General features: G+C 45.8%; 1 protein-coding gene across 3 annotated transcripts in view; it reads left to right on the plus strand.

Moving 5' to 3' along the window:
- NCKAP5 (NCK associated protein 5) overlaps nucleotides 1–18258 on the plus strand; it is a 1061124-nt gene extending 1042866 nt beyond the window's left edge. For all 3 annotated transcript variants that reach the window (XM_069616575.1, XM_069616574.1, XM_069616576.1), the window contains one exon: nucleotides 16760–18258. In XM_069616575.1, the coding sequence (XP_069472676.1) occupies nucleotides 16760–17041 (282 nt within the window). In that variant the 3' untranslated portion in view covers nucleotides 17042–18258. The remainder of the gene's footprint in view (nucleotides 1–16759) is intronic.
- Nucleotides 18259–19725: the final 1467 nt, after the last annotated feature.

Consider the following 19725-nt stretch of genomic DNA (forward strand, 5'->3'; position numbering starts at 1 on the left):
CATCTCAAATGTTTCTGACCCAAGGGAGATTTCTACCGACATTTTGTGGGAGGACATCCTCTAGAGCTGACCTATATGTTGTCAGGTAACTTGAGTTCATACTCTTACGCCAATACATTTTTTTTTCTTGTTACCAGGTTCTACTGTGAGGTTATTTTACTGTTATGAAATACCCGCCCAGACTTGCTCATTTGCTATTGATTTTATCCACGAACATTGTTTTGATTTTAGGCAGACTGAAGTCATCTGCTTTCGTGCATGGGGTCATCTCTTTGTACACTCCGACTTCACTTGTGTGAAATGAGAACGTCAATTTCAAGAGACAATAGCCGGATTATATTCAAATGTCTATAAAAATGTCTATAAAAATACTGGTGCTTTACAATTCTTTACAGTTATGCCATTTTGCGATTAATACAAGTATCCATGGGTCCATGCGGGCTGCATTTGCACAGCCTAGCAAATCATGAGCTTAACCTAAAAAAGTGTATCTAATAGTACTCTGATGTCCCCTTTCCTCCATACTGCATGGGCGTCCCTTCCAAAGGACGGGAAACAGAACCTTTTTCACCAGAATAAACCTTCTTCCCCTTTAAATTTAGAGGCACAGGGGTGCGGCCCAGGGAGCATGCAATGCCCTGACTCTGACCTCCAGCGCCACACCTCAGTCCCCATAGACGCGTCGACAATGGATTAACATTGCCTAATGTCACCCGTTTTATTAGGGGGAGGATGGTGGGACGTATGGAGGAAAGGGGACTAAGGACAAAGAGTAGGTTAGTCACTGCGGTGAGTAACTTATAATTACTGAGCGCAATTGCATTTTGATAACACGTGCAATGAACGTTACATATTTCAGAGAGGACTGTTTAATGATTCTTGTTACTTGTATTTATATTTTTGTTTTTATGAATTGTTAATTTGTGCATTGATATGGCTAATGGATGTACAATACACATTTTGACCTGCAACAGCACTAATGCTTGCTTGTTACTATTGCAACAGCCTCTACCTAAATCTGCCTATCTCTACTCTTCGACCTTTACAACTCATCCAGAACAGGACTGCAAGACTTGTCCTTGGCATCAAGCCCAGGGATCGTATCTCTCCATCTCTGAAATCTCTGGACTGGCTCCCTGTGCCTGCAAGGATCAAATTCACAACCCTTTGCATTGTTCCCAAGGCTTTCTGGGGCCTCGGGCTGCACTACCTCCAACTTTCTCTTCCAAACTATCGTCCTTCTAGAGCTCTCCGCTCATCCACCTCCACTTCTCTGAGGGTTAGACGCTTTTCCAAGCAGAGAATCGGGGGCAGATCTCTTCCCTTCGGCTGGAGCCTCCCTCTGGAAAAGCCTCTCTGCCTCTCTCAAACGCGAGCAAAATCACCTCTGGTTCCAGAAGCATCTCAAGACCTTCCTTTTCACTTCCGTTTTCTCTCTTCCTCTCCCTTGCTAATGTCCCTGATAGCTCTGCATACTGGTCCACTAGCCACCCCTGAACTCGGGCCCAGGCTCCTGCATGTCCAGTTGACCTTGCACTGCCTGCGGGCTCCCTCAGCACATAAGCACTGGAACCCTACAGTCCCTTCTCTTTGCACTCTTTGCCACCCTCTGGCATCACTTATTGAGTCACCTGCACTTCTCCTCACCCACACATCTCCCTTGGCACAACTCCACTCCCCGATTCCCTGCACTTGTGCGATATGAATGACACAAGGCCTAGTAAGATCGTTGTTTGTCCTCCTTCTGTTTCCCCCTCCTTGTCTAGTCACGCCTAGAAACACTTGAGTACAGGTGCGTCATAAATGACTTATCATATCATAACCCCTACGACTCAAAGCATCACACTATGGATTGTTGGCAAATCACAATTCAGTGGTACTCACGTTATTAGCTAAAAAAAATGAGTCTGTGCCTGCTAACCGAGGATTACAACTGTGATTTGCAAGTAATATATAACCCAGTAGCATGTGCCATAACCCACTAAGCTACCTTCATGTCTATATCTATAGTTCAGTCTCTGATATTGCACAACATTCTGCAGAGTTCAACAAGGCCCCATAATTTTTCGTGCGTTGCAATATGTTCTGGGTTAATAAATGAGCCCATGTTTATTGGGGGGGGTGTCCTTATCTGTATATATATTTCTGAGGCTTGTGGAATCTGCTTAGATCACATGCTGTGCATAGGCCGACATCTAGTGGAAGCTGCGGAGTATTACAGTTTGTTTTTCGAAACTCGAAAATGGGCGTCGACACAGGCGTGCCAGTAATACTATCCCTAGTGTGACGTCCACTGTACCCAAGATCCCTCACGCGTCTAGGATCCTCAGATTGTTTTTTTCCGCCATACTGGTCGGAAGCATCTTGCGGAGTCCCCTGGCCTTAGCCATACTTTTGCTAATAATTGAAATTTATTATTCTTTATTGACATCCTTCCCCACCCCAACGTCGACCCTCGACACTCGACGACGGCTGGAGAAGACATCGACCGTCGGCTGCTGCACGACGGATCTGGGCCTCGGAAGGCCGCTGGCCTCGGCCCGGGCCTAGTAGGCCGCTGGCCTCGGCCCTGCAAGTAGGGAGAGTGGAGGGTGGTACATACTCTTCACTCTTGGTATATAGATACACTTATATATTTCCTACACTTATCAGCCCGCTGCCTCAAGGTGCGTATGGAGGGTACCCCTTTCCAATTCTGCCCCAAGTGCAACCGCAAATACCCTTGGGTCGACAGGCACGCCACGTGCAATCTCTGCTTGCCGAGGGACCACCCCGAAGCGAACTGCAGAGCGTGTAGTAGGTTTAAACCTAAGACACTTAAGGACCGTTCGACAAAACGTTGGGCCCACCACGCCAGGCAGGCGGCCATGGCAGCGGAGGGCGCCTTCAGCGAAGGCAGCGACGCCGTACTTTCGGACGGCGAGGGCATTACGGCGTCGAAAGACAGCCGAGCGCAGGTCCCCGACCTCGGAAGGTCGTCCGGCAGGGCGGCTATGGGGAAGACCCCCGGCGACGCAAGCGCTACACACCCTACACACACTAAGCACACTAAGTCCAACCGAACCTCGACGACGTCGACTTCTCGGAAAGAGGCACAGATAGAACGGTCCGACTCGGTGTCCTCTGGGCGCTCTCGATCGAGATCGCCTCATGACGCAAGGCAATCATCCACTCTTGCCAAGAGTGCCTCGCTCCCTAGACTAATGGAAGTTCGATCGTCGGAGGACGAAGACGACTTCCACCCCCAGGCCGCGCTCCAAGAGACGGAGCCCGCAGTTAACACCAGCGAGGCCCCACGCTCGAAAAACACAGATACCTCTCCCGATCCTCGACGCCAGGCGTCGAAAGTCTCCGGGGCCTCCAAGGGACAGGGAAAACATTTTTCCACGCACGGGGAGGGGGGGAAACAGGGGAAAGCACATTCTTCCACTCCTGTAAGACCTTCCTTCCCCCCTAAGCAGACAAACAAATACAAGTCTACTGAGAGATCAACATCCAGCAAGGGTACCCTTGATAAGTCCCCTAAATTGCCTACTAAAGTCATCCCCTGTTCCAAAGAATGGTCCAGCGAGGACATAGACAGGGTCATGTCAAGAATGTCTTCCTTGGCTGATTTTTACGACAAGAATCCAGAGCATTTCCTCTCGTATGACCCTCAGGGAGCCACACCCTCAGGTTCCACTGATCCCATCCCCCTAAGTAAAAGGGCCCGGTTCGAAAGACCTGAACCCTTCGAGGTACAGCCTTACTCTACTCCATACTCTACTCCACACCCCAGGTACCAAGGAGAGCCTTTCCCTGAGGGGGACCAGGAGTTTGAAATTATGGAGGAACAAACCGGGACAGAATACTATGCGGATGATGAGGACCAGGAAGAGGGAGAAGATGAGCAGGAAATTTACAGAGTAGATTCCCCGGTAGAGAACGAAGCCCCAGTTACCGACTCGCCAGTCGATAACCAGCCCCTCCTTAATGAGGTTCTCGCTCGCGCGGCAGAACATTTTCACATCGACACCCACGGTGTACAGGAGGAAAGGGACTTCGCAGAAGAGTTGGTAGGAGAGAGGAGGCCGGTCGCTCAGACCATCCCTATCCTTAAATCCATCCAACGAAGAATAGATCCGCCCCTGGTGAACCCAAACCTCACCAGAGCAGTCAACCCCAGGGTCGAAAAACGTTTCCGGGCAGCCCAATCTGACCCTCTCTTTATAAGGGGACATCTTAAACCAGACTCCCTAGTGGTTACCAACACTCGGAAGAGGGCTGGAACACCCTTATCTTCGTCAGAAGCTCCTCCCGACAAGGAGAGCAAGAAACTTTACGGGTTTGGTAGAAAGGTAGCCTCAACGTCCGCCTACCAAGCAAGGATTGCTAACTCCACCACCCTGTTGGCCAGCTACAACTGCCATCAATGGGAAGAGGTCGCGGCACTCATAGCCTCTGCTCCGGAACCCTTAAAGGGCCAATTGGCCCGGATCTCGGCAGAAGGGAGAGCCGTGTCTGGTTGCATATTGAAAGCAACTTTCGACGCCGCGGACAACGCAGGGAGATTGATAGCAGAAGGTACTGTTATCAAGAGACATGCGTGGTTACGGCAGTTGGGGTTCAAAACAGAAACTCAGGCTTCATTAATAGACAAGCCGGTGGAACCCGATCTATTGTTTGGGAAAGCGGTCGAAGACGCACTGAAAAACGCCAAGGACGAATACGAAACACTGAAATCCCTTGGCCAACTAACCAACAAACCCCCTAACCAGAGGGGGAACAGTAATTTTCGTCGCCCACGCGACCAAAATTCACAAAGAGGCAACTATGCCCAGGGACAGGGTACACAGTGGAACAACAGCCAGCAGTCTACCCAGAGTTACGGCAGGGGTAACAAAAGAGGTCGTGGGAGAGGCAGAGGCAGCCCCAGCAAGGGAGGTGGCACGCCTCCACCACCACCAAAGCAGTGACGCTCAGTTCAGGGTCCCTTCTCACGCAACCCCAGTAGGAGGACGCATTTCCAACTTCACCCAGGCTTGGGAAGGGATCACCTCAAACAGATGGGTACTGTCAACAGTGTCCACAGGATATTGTATAGAATTACTGCAGCGTCCCCGGAACCATCCTCCACGACAAAAAGTACACTCCTTAGAACATCAGAAGATCCTTCTCGAGGAGATCGCCATTCTGCTAGAAAAAGACGCGATAGAACTCGTCCCAGGACACCAGGTAAACAAGGGTATCTATTCAACTTACTTCCTTGTGCCAAAGAAAGATTTGACAATGCGCCCAGTATTGGACCTACGGCCTGCCAACAAGTATGTCAAGCCCCAAAAATTCCGTATGACCACGCTACAAGAGGTAATCCCCCTCCTAAAAAAGGGGGATTACATGGCTACCTTGGATATGAAAGATGCTTATTTTCATATTTCCATGCTCCCGGCGCACAGAAAGTACTTGCGCTTCAAGGTGGACAGTCGCCACTACCAATTCAAGGTACTGCCCTTCGGGATAGCTTCAGCACCAAGGGTATTTACCAAGGTACTGGCGGTGGCAGCGGCACACCTACGCAGGGAGGCAATCTCAGTGTACCCTTATCTGGACGACTGGCTCATAACGGGGGAAACCCCAGGAATTTGCAGGACAAACATTCAAAGGACTATCGACCTCCTCCACGAATTAGGCTTCTCAATCAACGAGAAGAAGTCAAGCCTGGTGCCAAGCACCTCAAAACAGTTCCTAGGAGCAATTCTAGATACTCAGGAAGGGTTGACCTTCCCTTCGGAAGAGAGAATTCGGAATATACTACTGCAAATTCCACATTATCAGTCCGGTCAACAAATAACGGTACGCAAAGCAATGCGGTTACTGGGCATGATGGCGTCATGCATTTACCTGGTCCCCAACGCGCGACTGCACATGCGTCCCATGCAGGAATGGTTGGCGAAACAGTGGTCTCAGGCAAGTGGTCAGTGGGACGATCTAGTGGTCGTTTCGCCAACACTGGGACAGAGCCTACACTGGTGGACAAGAGAGAATCTCGCAAGGGGAAAACCCTTTTACGATCCCGAAATACAGGCAGTGGTGACTACAGATGCATGCCTGACTGGGTGGGGAGCTCACCATCTCCACCACACAGCCCAGGGTATCTGGTCTCACTCAGTAGCCAAGAACCACATCAACCTCCTAGAGCTTCTGGCAGTATTCCGAGCGCATCGGGCGTTCGAGCCCCATCTACTAAACCTGTCGGTGCAGATCCGGACGGACAGCACGACAGCCATGTTCTATCTGAACAAGCAAGGAGGGACTCGTTCGCCAAATCTGTCCAAGCTTGCCCAGAAAATCTGGATATGGGCACTCAGATGGAACATCTTCCTGTCATCGCAACATGTTCCAGGGGAGCTCAATTCCCTAGCGGATGCTCTAAGCAGAGACTCCCTCCCAGAAGAACACAAATGGGTCCTTCACAGAGAGATCGTAGAAGATCTCTTCTCTCAGTGGGGTTTCCCCACTATAGACTTATTCGCCACAAGCGAAAACAAACAATGCCCAGGATTTGCATCCAGGTTCCCCCAGCCAGACTCCCAAGGGAACGCCGTGTGGATGAACTGGTCAGGGATGTTTGCGTACGCTTTTCCACCAACTCCTCTCATCAGGAAGGTGGTGTACAAGATGAACAAGGAATCGATGACGCTCATCCTAGTTGCTCCCATGTGGGCGAGACAACCATGGTTTCCACACCTACGTAGGATGGCGGTGTGCGAGCCCATCAAACTTCCAGCCTGGTACAACCTTCTGTCCCAGCAACAAGGTCAAACAGTGCACCAGCAACCCAACTCAATGAACCTGGCAGCATGGCTCCTGAGGTCCTAGAGTTTGGACATCTCAATTTACCACAGAGGTGTATGGACATCCTAAAAGAATCCAGGAAACCAAACACAAGGCACTGTTACTTTGACAAGTGGAAAAGATTCGTTATTTGGTGCCAGAATAAACAAATCAACCCTGTTGATTGCACTCCTTCCAACGTCGTGACATACATGCTCCACCTGCTGGATGCAGGATTGGTTTTTAACTCTCTGAAAGTACACCTGGCAGCCCTCTCGGCTTACACCACATCCCATAACAAAGTGTTGTGGTGGAAAGTACCAGTAGTTAAAGCCTTCATGGAAGGAGTAAAGAGACTTCACCCTCCTATTTCAAACCCACCGCCAGGACGGGACCTTAATGTGGTGCTAGCTAAGCTCATGGGCCCCCCTTTCGAACCCATGCATAAAAGTAGTCTCAAACACCTGACTTATAAAACGGCCTTCTTAGTAGCCATTACCTCTATAAGAAGGGTCAGTGAAATTCAGGCTCTGTCAGTGCAGGATCCTTTCTTTACTATCCACAAAGACAAACTCGTTTTACGCACACACCCTAGGTTCTCACCTAAATTTATATCAAAGTTCCATGTAAACCAGTCCATCGAGCTTCCGGCTTTCTTCCAGAACCCGCAAAGCTCGGCTGAGGTGAAACTACACACCCTAGATGTGCGTAGGGCGGTCCTCTACTATGTAAATAAAACCAGACCGCTAAGGAAAACAGATCAACTGTTTGGGCCTCATTACGACCCAGGCGGTAAGGGGTTTACGGCAGTGTAAACAGCGCCGACCCTTACCGCCTGAGTACGAGGTCCCTTAGCGCCATGGCGCTTTTAACACCTGCTTTTAGCAGGTGTTAAAATCCATGGCGCTAAGGGACCATGGAGTTAATTACGCCACCGTAATTTATGGTGGCGTAATTAACGCCTTCCCCACTCCCATTATACCCTATGGGGCAAAAATGGGAATGGGGAAGGGTAAATGGGGATTGGGGACTTACCGCCCCGCCAAGGTCGGAATGGGGCGGTAAGTCCGCCAACCACCATGGCGTAAACATAGTTTACGCCATGGTGGTAAAGTCACGGCCCAGGCGGTAACTTACCGCCTGGGTCGTAATGAGGCCCTTTGTCTCCGTAGCTACAGGCAGAGAGGGAGATTGCGTCTCTAAAGGTGCTATCTCGAAGTGGATTATCAACTGTATACAGCTGTGTTACTCTCTTTCTGAAAAAAACTCTGCCTTTTATGCCAAGGGCCCACTCTACTAGAGGCATTGGGGCCACTCTGGCTTTCATTGCAAATGTTCCCCTCGACACCATTTGCAAAGCAGCTACTTGGAGCTCTATTCACACTTTTACTCAGCATTACTGCATTGACACTCATTCCAAGACAGATACACAAGTGGGACAAGCGGTTCTAAGACACCTGTTTGCTCATGACCCTTCTCACATCCCACCTCCTTCTTCTGGTACTGCTCGCTAATCTATGCACAGCATGTGATCTAAGCAGATTCCACAAGCCTCAGAAGGGATACATTACTCACCGTAATCGTATTTCTGATGCTTGTATCTGCTTAGATTCACATGCGACCCACCCTTCCTCCCCTCCGAGAGAAGGCGCATGATTGCTTGTAGTCTTACCTTTCTGTCTATCTGCTTGGATTATCGGTACTCACGCTACTCCTCATGCTTCCTCATGTCAGAAAAAATACAATCTGAGGATCCTAGACGCGTGAGGGATCTTGGGTACAGTGGACGTCATACTAGGGATAGTATTACTGGCACGCCTGTGTCGACGCCCATTTTCGAGTTTCGAAAAACAAACTGTAATACTCCGGAGCTTCCACTAGATGTCGGCCTATGCACAGCATGTGAATCTAAGCAGATACAAGCATCAGAAATACGATTACGGTGAGTAATGTATCCCATATATATATATGTCAGAAGGGGGCTGGATTTTGAGATCATAGGATGAAATCAAGGCAGTGGAAGATTTCATGATGGCAGCCAGAGCCATTGTACAAGCTTTGCACGTGTGCATAGATGCTAAAAACCAGGCTTACAAGAGGGCCGAACTAGAAGGTGTTTTGCAATTTGATACTAGGTGGGAATCTGAAGTCATCTGGTCAATAGAGGCCCCTGCTTATGTTTGCACATCCGACCTTAGCCTACATCACCACAGCGACATGCTCCATTGATTTGGGTTGACTATCTCCTTCCAATCATAACCTACCATAGAGTTTAGGACCTTTGCACATAACTAAAATTGCACATCATTCACACTTTAGGATATATATATATATATATATATCTGAAGGAAATACCTTTAGTTCCAGGGGCGTTAGTTGCAGGGTTCTTAAGGTGTGACTTTAACTCAACAAAACCCCTGAAATTGACCTAACGCCACCTTAACTTTGCGCCTCTTGTTGCACAGCCTATGACCACAATGATGGCATTGCAGTTTAAAGTGGCACCTTATTGTTTTAAATTATAAAGTGGGCATGGTCAAACATTGTTGCTGCTACCCATGGCTGGTTAGTGTTGCACTGTATGTAATCAGTGATTCCATTAGTGATGTCACTAGTGATGTCCTAGATGATGTACTTAGTGATGTTATCAGTGATGTCCTCAGGAATGAAGACAGTGATGTCATCATTGTGGTCATATTGTGGTTACATTTCTAATACCACCATGTATGACTTCACTGATGACATCACTGGTGCCATCACTAACAACAACATATATGTCAACAATGATTATTTAACTGATGGCATCAGACATAAGATCACTCTAGGTACCTGCACATATTTCGACCACTGTTACATTGCTACATATGTGATCTTAGCATTTTAGAATAGTTCATAACAATGAGTATATTGTAAGAACTAGTCAGCAGCTACATGCATCATATCACTACTTGTGAAGCTTTCATTTTTAGTAGTTTGGTAAAAGATGATATCGGAAGCATAAGTATAAAGGAGAGGTAGAGGAGACCCACTGCCCCCAGAAGTCATATCCCGCCACCCAGGGTGAGAAAAAAGGGAGTAGGAGAGGTAAATGGCAATAGAGGACAAAGTGAGTCCCACAGCAGGGGCAGAAGCAGGGTGAAGCATCGTCATGGAGAGAAGCATAGAGTCCAGCATAGAGACAGCACTGGCTGGTCAAGGATAGGGTCTGCGATTGAAGGACCATCCATAGACCGAAAGAAAACTGTGTCCCTGTGCAGGCGTTCTGCTCTGTCCGCTGACCGTCCTAAGTGCCCTTGTCACACATCATTGGGCCCTTGTCACACATCATTTTGGCGAGGGTTTGTGGACCACCTCTGAGCTACCTTGAGGAGTTACAGTGTGGCCTTCCCTAACAGGACCTTGGGCGCCTTCGTGAGGAATTCCTCTGCAGAGAGGATGGCCAGTGATTAAACGTGCAAATAAAATATGCTAGTGTTTAGAAAGAGTAATTCTTAAATGATCTAATAATGAGCTTCATGAGATCTGCAATGCTTACCTGTAGACACTTATGGGACTTAAAAACAAAGAATTTGTCATCTCAACATTAAAGGTGGCATAATTAAAACTGCAAAACGAAGTCCAGGATATTTGGAACCGGGCACCTCTGTTCTAATTTCGGCTCTGTTGCTTGACCCACCATTGTGTGAATTTTCCTTCGTGTGCATGAAATGGTAATTATCTAAATGTGATTTAAAAAAATGCACATTGTGACATCTAGCCCTATCGGAATGATATGTTCCCCACACACATGTTCCTTCTGTACTGCGGTCTCAATCGGATCCTGCTCGCCATACTGTACCATGTGCAGGCTCACCTGTTTGAGACGCCCCTGCTACAGGACATTGTTCTCTGTAAAGCAGGGCGCCGCTCGTTAGCACTACATCCCAGAATCCAGTTCAGGATTGATGGCCATGATGGAGGGCACTTGCCTTGTCTTCTTTCATCACCTATGTCGTCTGGGAAACGTGGTGAAGCCTGACTGATAAGCCGTATGCATGTGGGGATGGACATGTTGAGTTCAATGCTAGTTAGCAGATGACTTCGTGCACGATTTAAGAGGCAAATGCACGCTGGAAGTTGCAGTCATGTTTTACTTCAATTCAGCACCTTGTTCCCAAGCGCCTAATACCAATGATGTTTTCAAGGAAAAGCTCAGGACTGGAACATGTGTCTCTGGAGGACATGGAGCTATGTGTTCACCCTAGTGGGCGAGCTAGAGGCAGTGCTTCATTTGCAAAAGAAAGAAGTGCCTGGGCTCAAATATTTTCTAACACGACCATGACACGTCAGGAGGGGCAGCTCCCCGCTTCTATTGCCACCACCCACGGCTGTTCCCCATGCTGCCAACATATATGGGGTTAAAGCTGGAACTGCCACCTGCTTACTGCGGTAGGGGATGTCTTCGGTCACTACGGCAGATGTGTGATTTACAAATACTGATCAACGTACACATAAAATAACATACTCATGGTGTCTTGACATGAGACAAATGTCGAAGTGTGTCTTCAAACACAGGCATCATGTACATTTTGCTCCGATTCTATGGGTGTTTATTATGTGACTGGCAGTTGCCAAAACACCACATCATAATCAAACTGAGTCTGAGACAATAAGTGCCAGGGCTCAGTAAAAAGTGCTAGAGATGAGCCCTGTCAAAAGCCACCACAAATTAACCACTGGCTAGAGGTAACACTTCTACTCACATCAAAGAAAAGAAATGACTAGGAATGCACAGGAACACAAATAGTAGCAGGTGCCATGAGCTACTAAAAATTACACACCAAAAGATGTCCCTTCTCCTATTGTAGCTCATGGATATGAAATATTCATAAGCAGAGCTCTAAAAGTCCACCTGTACCATTCACACTCACTGCTCTCCATGTGTTTTCATTTGTTTTACCTTGTAGATGTGTGTCGGTTTTGAGGCTGGTTGCAGCCCGCTCCAGGACGGGAAGGAAAGGCATGGTTGTTTTTAGAAAGGCACGTCCTTTCCACGGCGAGGTGTTTGGATGACGAGTCTTCCGCATTAACAACATACATGTGCAGGAGTGCAAGCGCATTCTGTGCAGCCGCAATCCCAGTTTGCGCTTGCATTCGCTTTAGGGCTAGGGTTCGTGCAAACGAACCTGCTGTACATGTGCTCCGGCGCTGATTCAGTTGTGCGTGTGCAGCGCCGCCAGCATTCGGTAATGAGCCCCCACTGTTCTCAGTGCTTGTGGCCCGATGTTGACGGGCACCTTTGCCACAATATTTCACCACTTTACTACTTTTTACCCATTTGTTCAGGGGGACACGATGTAAAAAAATAACTGCTCTTGAGAACGTATTATTGGGGTGGTGAGATATAATATAAATAAATTCAAAAGTATACAGTATCGGTACTTGACATTTGGCCTTGACATGTGTACAGACGTACAGGAGGTACATGCCATTATTGTTTTCATTTTAGAGACTGAGAAATACAGAGAGAGACAGAGATAGAGAGAGAGGGAGAGAGAGAGAGAGAGAGAGAGAGAGAGAGAGAGAGAGAGAGAGAGAGAGAGAGAGAGAGAGAGAGTGTGTGTGTGTGTGTGTGTGTGTGTGTGTGTGTGCGTGTGTGTTTTTTTTTTTTTTTGAGTGCTGCAGGTCACCCTTATGCAGCAGGGAGATAGCTTATGTTTGTATTATTTTTCTTATGAGTCTGGTAGTGCTCGGCTCAGAAGGTCACTGTCTGCTACAGCAGAATATCCCTGGAGTTTCTGTGCACACAGAAGGGGGGTGATTCACTATTTAAAAAACATATATGTTTTACCACCAGTGCAGAATATGTTCTGACAGTATATAAAGTACAAGACCTAGCTTATTATTGAAGGTTATGCTTTACCGGGAGAAAAACAAGTTCAACTATGACATTTTTAGCCGAGCTGTAATCTTCCTTCACCTTTGCACGTGGGTTCTTCCTGGCTGTAATTGTTCCTCGAGTTTCACACGGAAACCTTAACTGTCCTCCGTGCATTCTCCTGCATTGCCTAAATGAGATTTCCTTCCTTTTCTAGGAGCTACCAGGGGATGTTTTTCGTTTTGAAGCTTTTGATGAAAAGTCCACATAAACGTTCAGACCTAAAATGAACTTTAGTTAATTGCCTTTATCTGATCCTATACAATATATGGTTTTATGACCCTTTTACCCTTAAGAAATTCTTTTGCAATGTGATTCCGCGTTCGAAATACCCCAGGTTGAGGATCTGCCCACTTAACCTGCATTTCAACCCAACCCTTCGAATGAAACAATCATTACAATTCATTTAGTACTGTTTTACAAGCATGTTTTGCTTTGGTGTTTTTTTTTTTCACATGCAATTATATTTAAACACAAAATTGTCTCCTGCATAAAGAAATAAAGGCACGCACAATTCTTGTAAATAATTAAGGCATAATGTAAAAAAACACTTCCATAGCACAATACAACAAATTCAACGGCCCCCGTTAGAAGTTTGCCGGTATTCCAATGGTAATTCCGGCGGGATACCGACAAACAGACCTACAGTTACCGGCGCCTGATATGCCAGAATTACCAGCATATTACAAGTGCCAGCAACAGTAGGTAAATCCCCATTCCATGGAGCCCATAGGACTCCACGGGGGGATTGCCGGTATTATTGCCACCGCTAATACCGATACCGGCAATACCAGCTGTTTTTTGCTCCTGGAGTGCCTGATTTACCTCCAGCTCTTGGCTGGTGGTAAATCAGGCTACACCATCAGCAAATTTGTACTGTGCCGGTCCGGAAACGTGCTGGTAATCGGAATTACCGGCACGTTATTTCTGGACCGGCCCAATGTCTCTGCAGTCTCACTTGGTGTGGCCTAGACCCATCTCACTTTAGTCCCCCGAAAATAAATAAAATGTGCACCTTGCTTTTATGTAGGTCTTTCTACCACTTTCAATGAGAGGTGTTGGCTAATGTTATCCAGATTGATGATACTATACTGAATTCAAATAGGGAAGCCTTTCCAGTAGCAAACACTCCATCCGACCAGATCTTGGAGGGTCCGCCGCCCTCTCGAGCCTTCCTTGACAGATGTTCAACCAACCTCTTTTGACTGATTAACAGACATCCCTTTATATATTGTTTTTTTCCCATTATTCCTATAGAAAGTCCCATTCTCCCACTTAACCGACAGGGGAGCTTTAGGATTTCACATGATGCTATATTTTTCATTACTAGACCTAAAGGGTCATATTACAGAAGCACAAATAGGTTCCTGTACACTTCATACAGAAATACATGTGGCATGTTCTTCCCATGTTCAGACAATAGCAATACCGCTACTGTTGCTGGAGGATGGGGAGATTTCACTTTCTGCACCCACACCAGTGGGGATCCTTAATGTATTAGTTGACGCACTGTGGGGGTCTCCCAACAGTCCCTAACTTGGCTGAAGATGGATCTAGACTCTGTGAGTGTGAGGAAGTGCTCTGCGGTGTTCATTATACCTCAGCAGGTATACTTTGAGCACAAAATGGTGGGCCTACCATAGTTAATTAAGGGTAAGTGACTGCCATGATACAGATTAGAGATAAAATGGACAGGTGACATACACAAAGCGCCAGCCTGGTTTGGCCAATGATACCGTTTATGAGGTTCCATGTGTTAATATTCCTGCAAAAATATTGCGATACACAAATATCGCCATATTTTTGCGGTGATATTGAGCCATGGACCCTGTGGGGGACACCCCCGCAACCCCTGCATTATTTTGAAATGTGCGGGGGACACCCCCGCAACTCCCGCTCCCACAAATGAGCCCTCCCCCCAAATATCGCCTATGGCGAGACAGACAACCATATGTACTGCAATATCTTTGGTGGGAATAATATGTAAGGATACCGTTTATGAATCACTGAAACCAGATGTTCGAAACAGACAATTAGAATAATGGGTTTCACTATAATGCAAAGTACTGTATTAATGTTGGCACTGCATCTTGTCTACCAACTTAAACTATACACAAGTTACTTTGTGTGTAGCTGTATAGATATCAGTGTAGCTCCCAGTCTGACTTAAAAGCACATTGGAACTTTCATTGATTCGAGAAAGTAATGCTCCGATTCTCCCTTGCCAGACCTGTCACTTTGCCCTGAGCTTTTATTACAGATGCACCCATAATGGGCCTTACCTTTTCCTTCAAACATAAACACATAGGGCCTCATTAAAAGTGTGCCTGTCTGGTAAAGATGCTGGTAATTCTGTCTCTGGCCTTTTTACCGGACCGGCACACTTCACGTTTGCTGGTGGGGGCCATGGATCTCCCGATAGGCCTGACCTGCCGAGATTTCAGGCCCCTATCGGCAAACAAATGCCTGAATCACCAGCACTGTTACTAACAGTGCCAGTGATTCAGTAAATCCCATCCCATGGATTCCCATTGGACTGCATGGGAATGGGAATTTACAGTCACTCCGTCGCCCCTAATATCCCGGTAATGGTAAGGCAGGGTTGCCTGTCTCCCGGAGAATTAACGGCAGGATACCGGCAAACCCTGTAATGAGCCCCATAGACTCTGTGGCTATGCAACACAGGGCCATTAGCAGGAAGATGTGTGGTAGACTTCTTTCTGAATCAACAATATTAAGATTACAGATTAACTAATCAGAGTGTCTATTTTGCAAACCATACTGGACTACTTTTACCACCTGATGTTAAATAATGATAAATGACATGATAGTTCTACATAACAATTCATGCTGGATTATTCACGCTTCTAAGTGCTGTACTAAGAAACGTCAATATTACCAAATGTAATAGGACCCAATTTATCTACCCCAGAAAGGTTGGAGGGATGGTTAAATCCTGCCAAAATTCAAACCTGTGGTTGCAAGTTGCTCACAGGTATGGGAAGTGAGTGCTTAAATCCCTGCCGTGTCAGGATTCAAATCTATGCGTAGGTCCAAGATATCTGAAGTGAATGCTTAAATCTCTGCTCTGCCAGGATTCGAACCTGTGACTGCAAGTCGCTCCCATGTATCTCAAGTGATTGCTTAAATCTCTGCCCGGCCAGGATTCAATCCTGTAACCGCAAGTCGCTCCCAGGTATCTGAAGTGAGCGTTTGAATCTCTGCCCTGCCAGGATTCGAACCAGTGAGAATGTCCCAGATGTCTGAAGTGAGTGCTTAAATCTCTGCCCTGCCAGGATTTTAACCTGTGGATATTTCCCAGATGTCTGAAGTGAGTGCTTAAATCTCTGCCCTGCCAGGATTCCAACCTATGAGTAGGTGCCAGATATCTGAAGTGAGTGCATACATCTCTGCCCTTCCAGGATTCGATCCTGCGCGTAGGTCGCAGATATATGAAGTAAGTGCTTAAATCTTTACCCTGCCAGGTTTTGAATTTGTGACTGCAAGTCACACCGAGATATCTGAAGTGAGTGCATAATCTTTGCGCAGTCATACAGGCCGGTCCAGTGACTGGAAAGGAACTTGATTGCCCGATTTGTTTCACATAAAAGAAATAGGTGATCAGTGACTTACCCATTCTTTTAGGGTATCCAGCGATACTGTTGCCACTGAAAATGTCATCAGGGGGTGATGTTTACTCAAATGTTGACACTGATTAAATTCCAGCACTTTCCCCAAGTATTCTAGGACAGGAGTGTAGAATAGAAAACAACGCCAGTCCTTTAGCCACCTACTCAGAAATCTTCTAGCCTGAGAGTACCTTGACTGTTGCTCTTGTGGATGAAGCGCGGTGGGAGTGCGGCTTGATTATATTCAGGTCTTCAATCAAAGCCACGGTATAAACACATTTTGTAAAGAACTTTAAAAAAGTGCTGCATACTATAGATACTGCACTTAATGTAATGAACATTTAGTATTCCATCAAGAAATGATGTTCGCTAACAATGTCCTTTTTTTTGTAATTCACAGAAATTGAAGCCAGCGGATGAAAGTAAGGAAGATCCTGCATGTCCTTTATCACAAATTTCCCTGGAGTCTTTTAATAAATTCAACCGCAGCAGCTTGGTTTTATTAGAAAAAGAAAAGTCTGGTCTCAACGAGGTGGAAGAACAGAAAGAAGAAAGTGGAAGGGACGAGGCGGTGTCTTTGAGTTGTTCCGATAGGGCTGGCCCGGACAATTTGGAATCCTTGAGTGACTCTTTGTATGACAGTTTCTCATCCTGCGCCAGCCAAGGCTCTAATGATGTCTGACGATACGCAGAGGTGAGCTGCGAATGGAGCACTTATGGACCAACACAAATGAAAGAACGATAGTTTGGAAAAAATGGCAGACTTTATTATTACACCATCCCCAAACCAGGCAACCGGTCGACTTTATTTCCTTGACCTAGCAATAATAGAAGACAGCACTGTGCTGCTGCGCGGAGCTCTGGAGCGCAGATTCAGAAATCCGAGAAGATGTCTTAATTTTGCACTTTTATAAATATTGTACAAATGATGTAAATGTTTCAGAAAAATAAAAATTATATTTGTAGCAAAAGAAGAAAAAAATAATGAAAGCAATAAATATTAACTGGTGCCATGCTCCTAACAGGAAGACGACTGCATTTTACATCTGCTACTGTTGACAAAACGGTGGGTGGTTTTTTATAAATTATCGAACATTGTGCTAGTCTTAAAACTGTAAGTACACGCACTGCTTCAATATAACTGAGCCTGCTCAGTGGTTTGTAGTTACATTTTCAGATTCGTCCCTTACAGCAGAAATCCTGATCTGCTTTTGATTGACTACCGTTTCTCATCCTTCTCTGTGGGTTCATTTTAGATGTCAAGCGGCCAGAGCCTGTTCTCTCGATGGCTCTGTGCGTGTTTCTAAAGCTAAACACTGTGGAGACTGGAGTGAAGTGGAAACGATCCACTACTTATGTTTTAATGCAGCTTTACCTCTTATCACTCTCATTTTTCCCCGGTGCTGTGCATTTCTGGAGCAGTTCTTGTACCCAAGAAGAGTCTCTACTTCATTGTCAGGTCATGTTTCATTGGGCAGTCCTGGAAATGCAAGTCATAGCTAGGAGTTACACATTGTTTCCGAGATTATAAGAATCAGGTGCTAACCAACTCTAATTTATCGTTGACTTTTTTCTATAAAGACTGTTTATATGTACGGAAGAGTCTATTTGAAAAGTTATTTGTATTTTTTTGGGATGTGAAGTATTTATATCAGCTTTTGTACAGGTACATGTCAACTATATTATGTCTAAAATATTCCTAGAAATCTTTACATTTTCTTTATCAGCGATTGATTAATTTTAAAGAGAAATGTTACAGTACTATCAGTGTTACATTTGTGCAATTTGTTTAAATTTGATGTTATTTTAAATATCAGGCAAACAAACTGGCAGTGTGATTAAGACTAAGAGATTTCCGTTGAATTCTGTTTCTAAATAAATGTTCTCTCATCAATGGTTTACCTTGTTACGCAGCGTTTCCTTGGGTGGGACAAACACGTTCAGAAAATACAAAGGAGTTCTCATATAGGTGTGCAAACTCCAAGAATCAAGAGCAATATACGAGCAGTGGGCGAAAATGCTATCAGGGGAAATGACCCATGTGAAACAAACAAATGCACGCTAGACTCACAAACTCTTAAAACAATTGAAATGGTGTGGCATTCTTGTGGTCATACTGCCTCCAATTACCTTTCAAACTAAACAAAAACGAAGGGACTGATTCACAAAGAAGGTACCGGTAGTAACTCAGACATACTCCTGGGGAGAGACTATTTGACTCACAAAGAAGTTACTAGGACTAACTCTTCATTTACTCCTGACCGAAAATAATTCAGGAGCAAACATAGTTATTACTGATAAATACTCATGGGAATCGAATCGAATAGTCTCTCTCTAGGCCAGAGGTCTGCAACCTTTGACTCTCCAGATGTTTTGGACTACATCTCTCATCATCCCTAGTGAGCATAGTCAATAAAAAGGTACAATGGGAATTGTAGTCCAAAACATCTGAAGAGTCAAAGGTTACAGACCCCTGTTCTAGGGTTATTCCAAGTTTACTTTTTTCTTTATTTTGGCCCTATATGTAGGCACGCATTCTCTGCTTCACTTGCCAGGCATGGCCATCTGTGCAACATCATTTTCCAGTGATTCAAACGTGGCTGCTATTGTATTTCCGACTTTCTGATTCGTAATATTGCAATGGATGTTAAACCTCCTAAAGGGCTGTTCCTGGGCAAGCAGACAGAATGATATATTAAATACAATCAGCGTTATCACATAAAATACTGTTTTGCTGTGCTAGCGGACTGGCAGTAAAATCTGTTGGAGGAGGCCTCTGTTCAAGAGCTGTGAAAATACTTCATGTTGCTCTAATTACTATTATAGTAATACAGACCTCAGCATTATTCCTACCACTTGTAGCAGGGTTTGGTAAATATGTATTTCAGCAATGCATTTTTGAACCCCTGTATTATTTTGCAGCAGGGCCAAAGATGGTGCAAAATCACACTAATCCAGTGCTAGGTTTATGTATTACAAACCTCTTTGTTTATATCTATTTTAAAAATGCAGAAGTTTAAAGGCATGCAGTCATTTTTGGGTTTCGCTTTTTTTCATATTAACTGTAAATAGTGTTTGTTAACCAAGTTGCCCTTACTCGGTTGACAGTGTACATATTTAAGAAACAAATCCCGAACAGGCAGGGGTGGACTGGCCTATAGGGAACTCTGGAGATTTCCCGGTGGGCCTCTGCTCCCTGGGCCTCTTTTGTGTGGTATTTCCAATTTTTCTCATAGGAAAAGCATTGGGCTTGCTGAAAATTTGTCATATGGGGCCCCTTTGAACTTTATTTCCAGGGCCTCTTTTGGTCCCCAATAATTATTTCCAGGGCCTGTTTTAGTTCCCAGTCCAGCCCTGCGAACAGGG

The sequence above is a fragment of the Ambystoma mexicanum genome, chromosome 9 (assembly GCF_040938575.1).
Source record: "Ambystoma mexicanum isolate Mex_15411 chromosome 9, UKY_AmexF1_1, whole genome shotgun sequence".
Lineage (NCBI taxonomy): Eukaryota > Metazoa > Chordata > Amphibia > Caudata > Ambystomatidae > Ambystoma > Ambystoma mexicanum.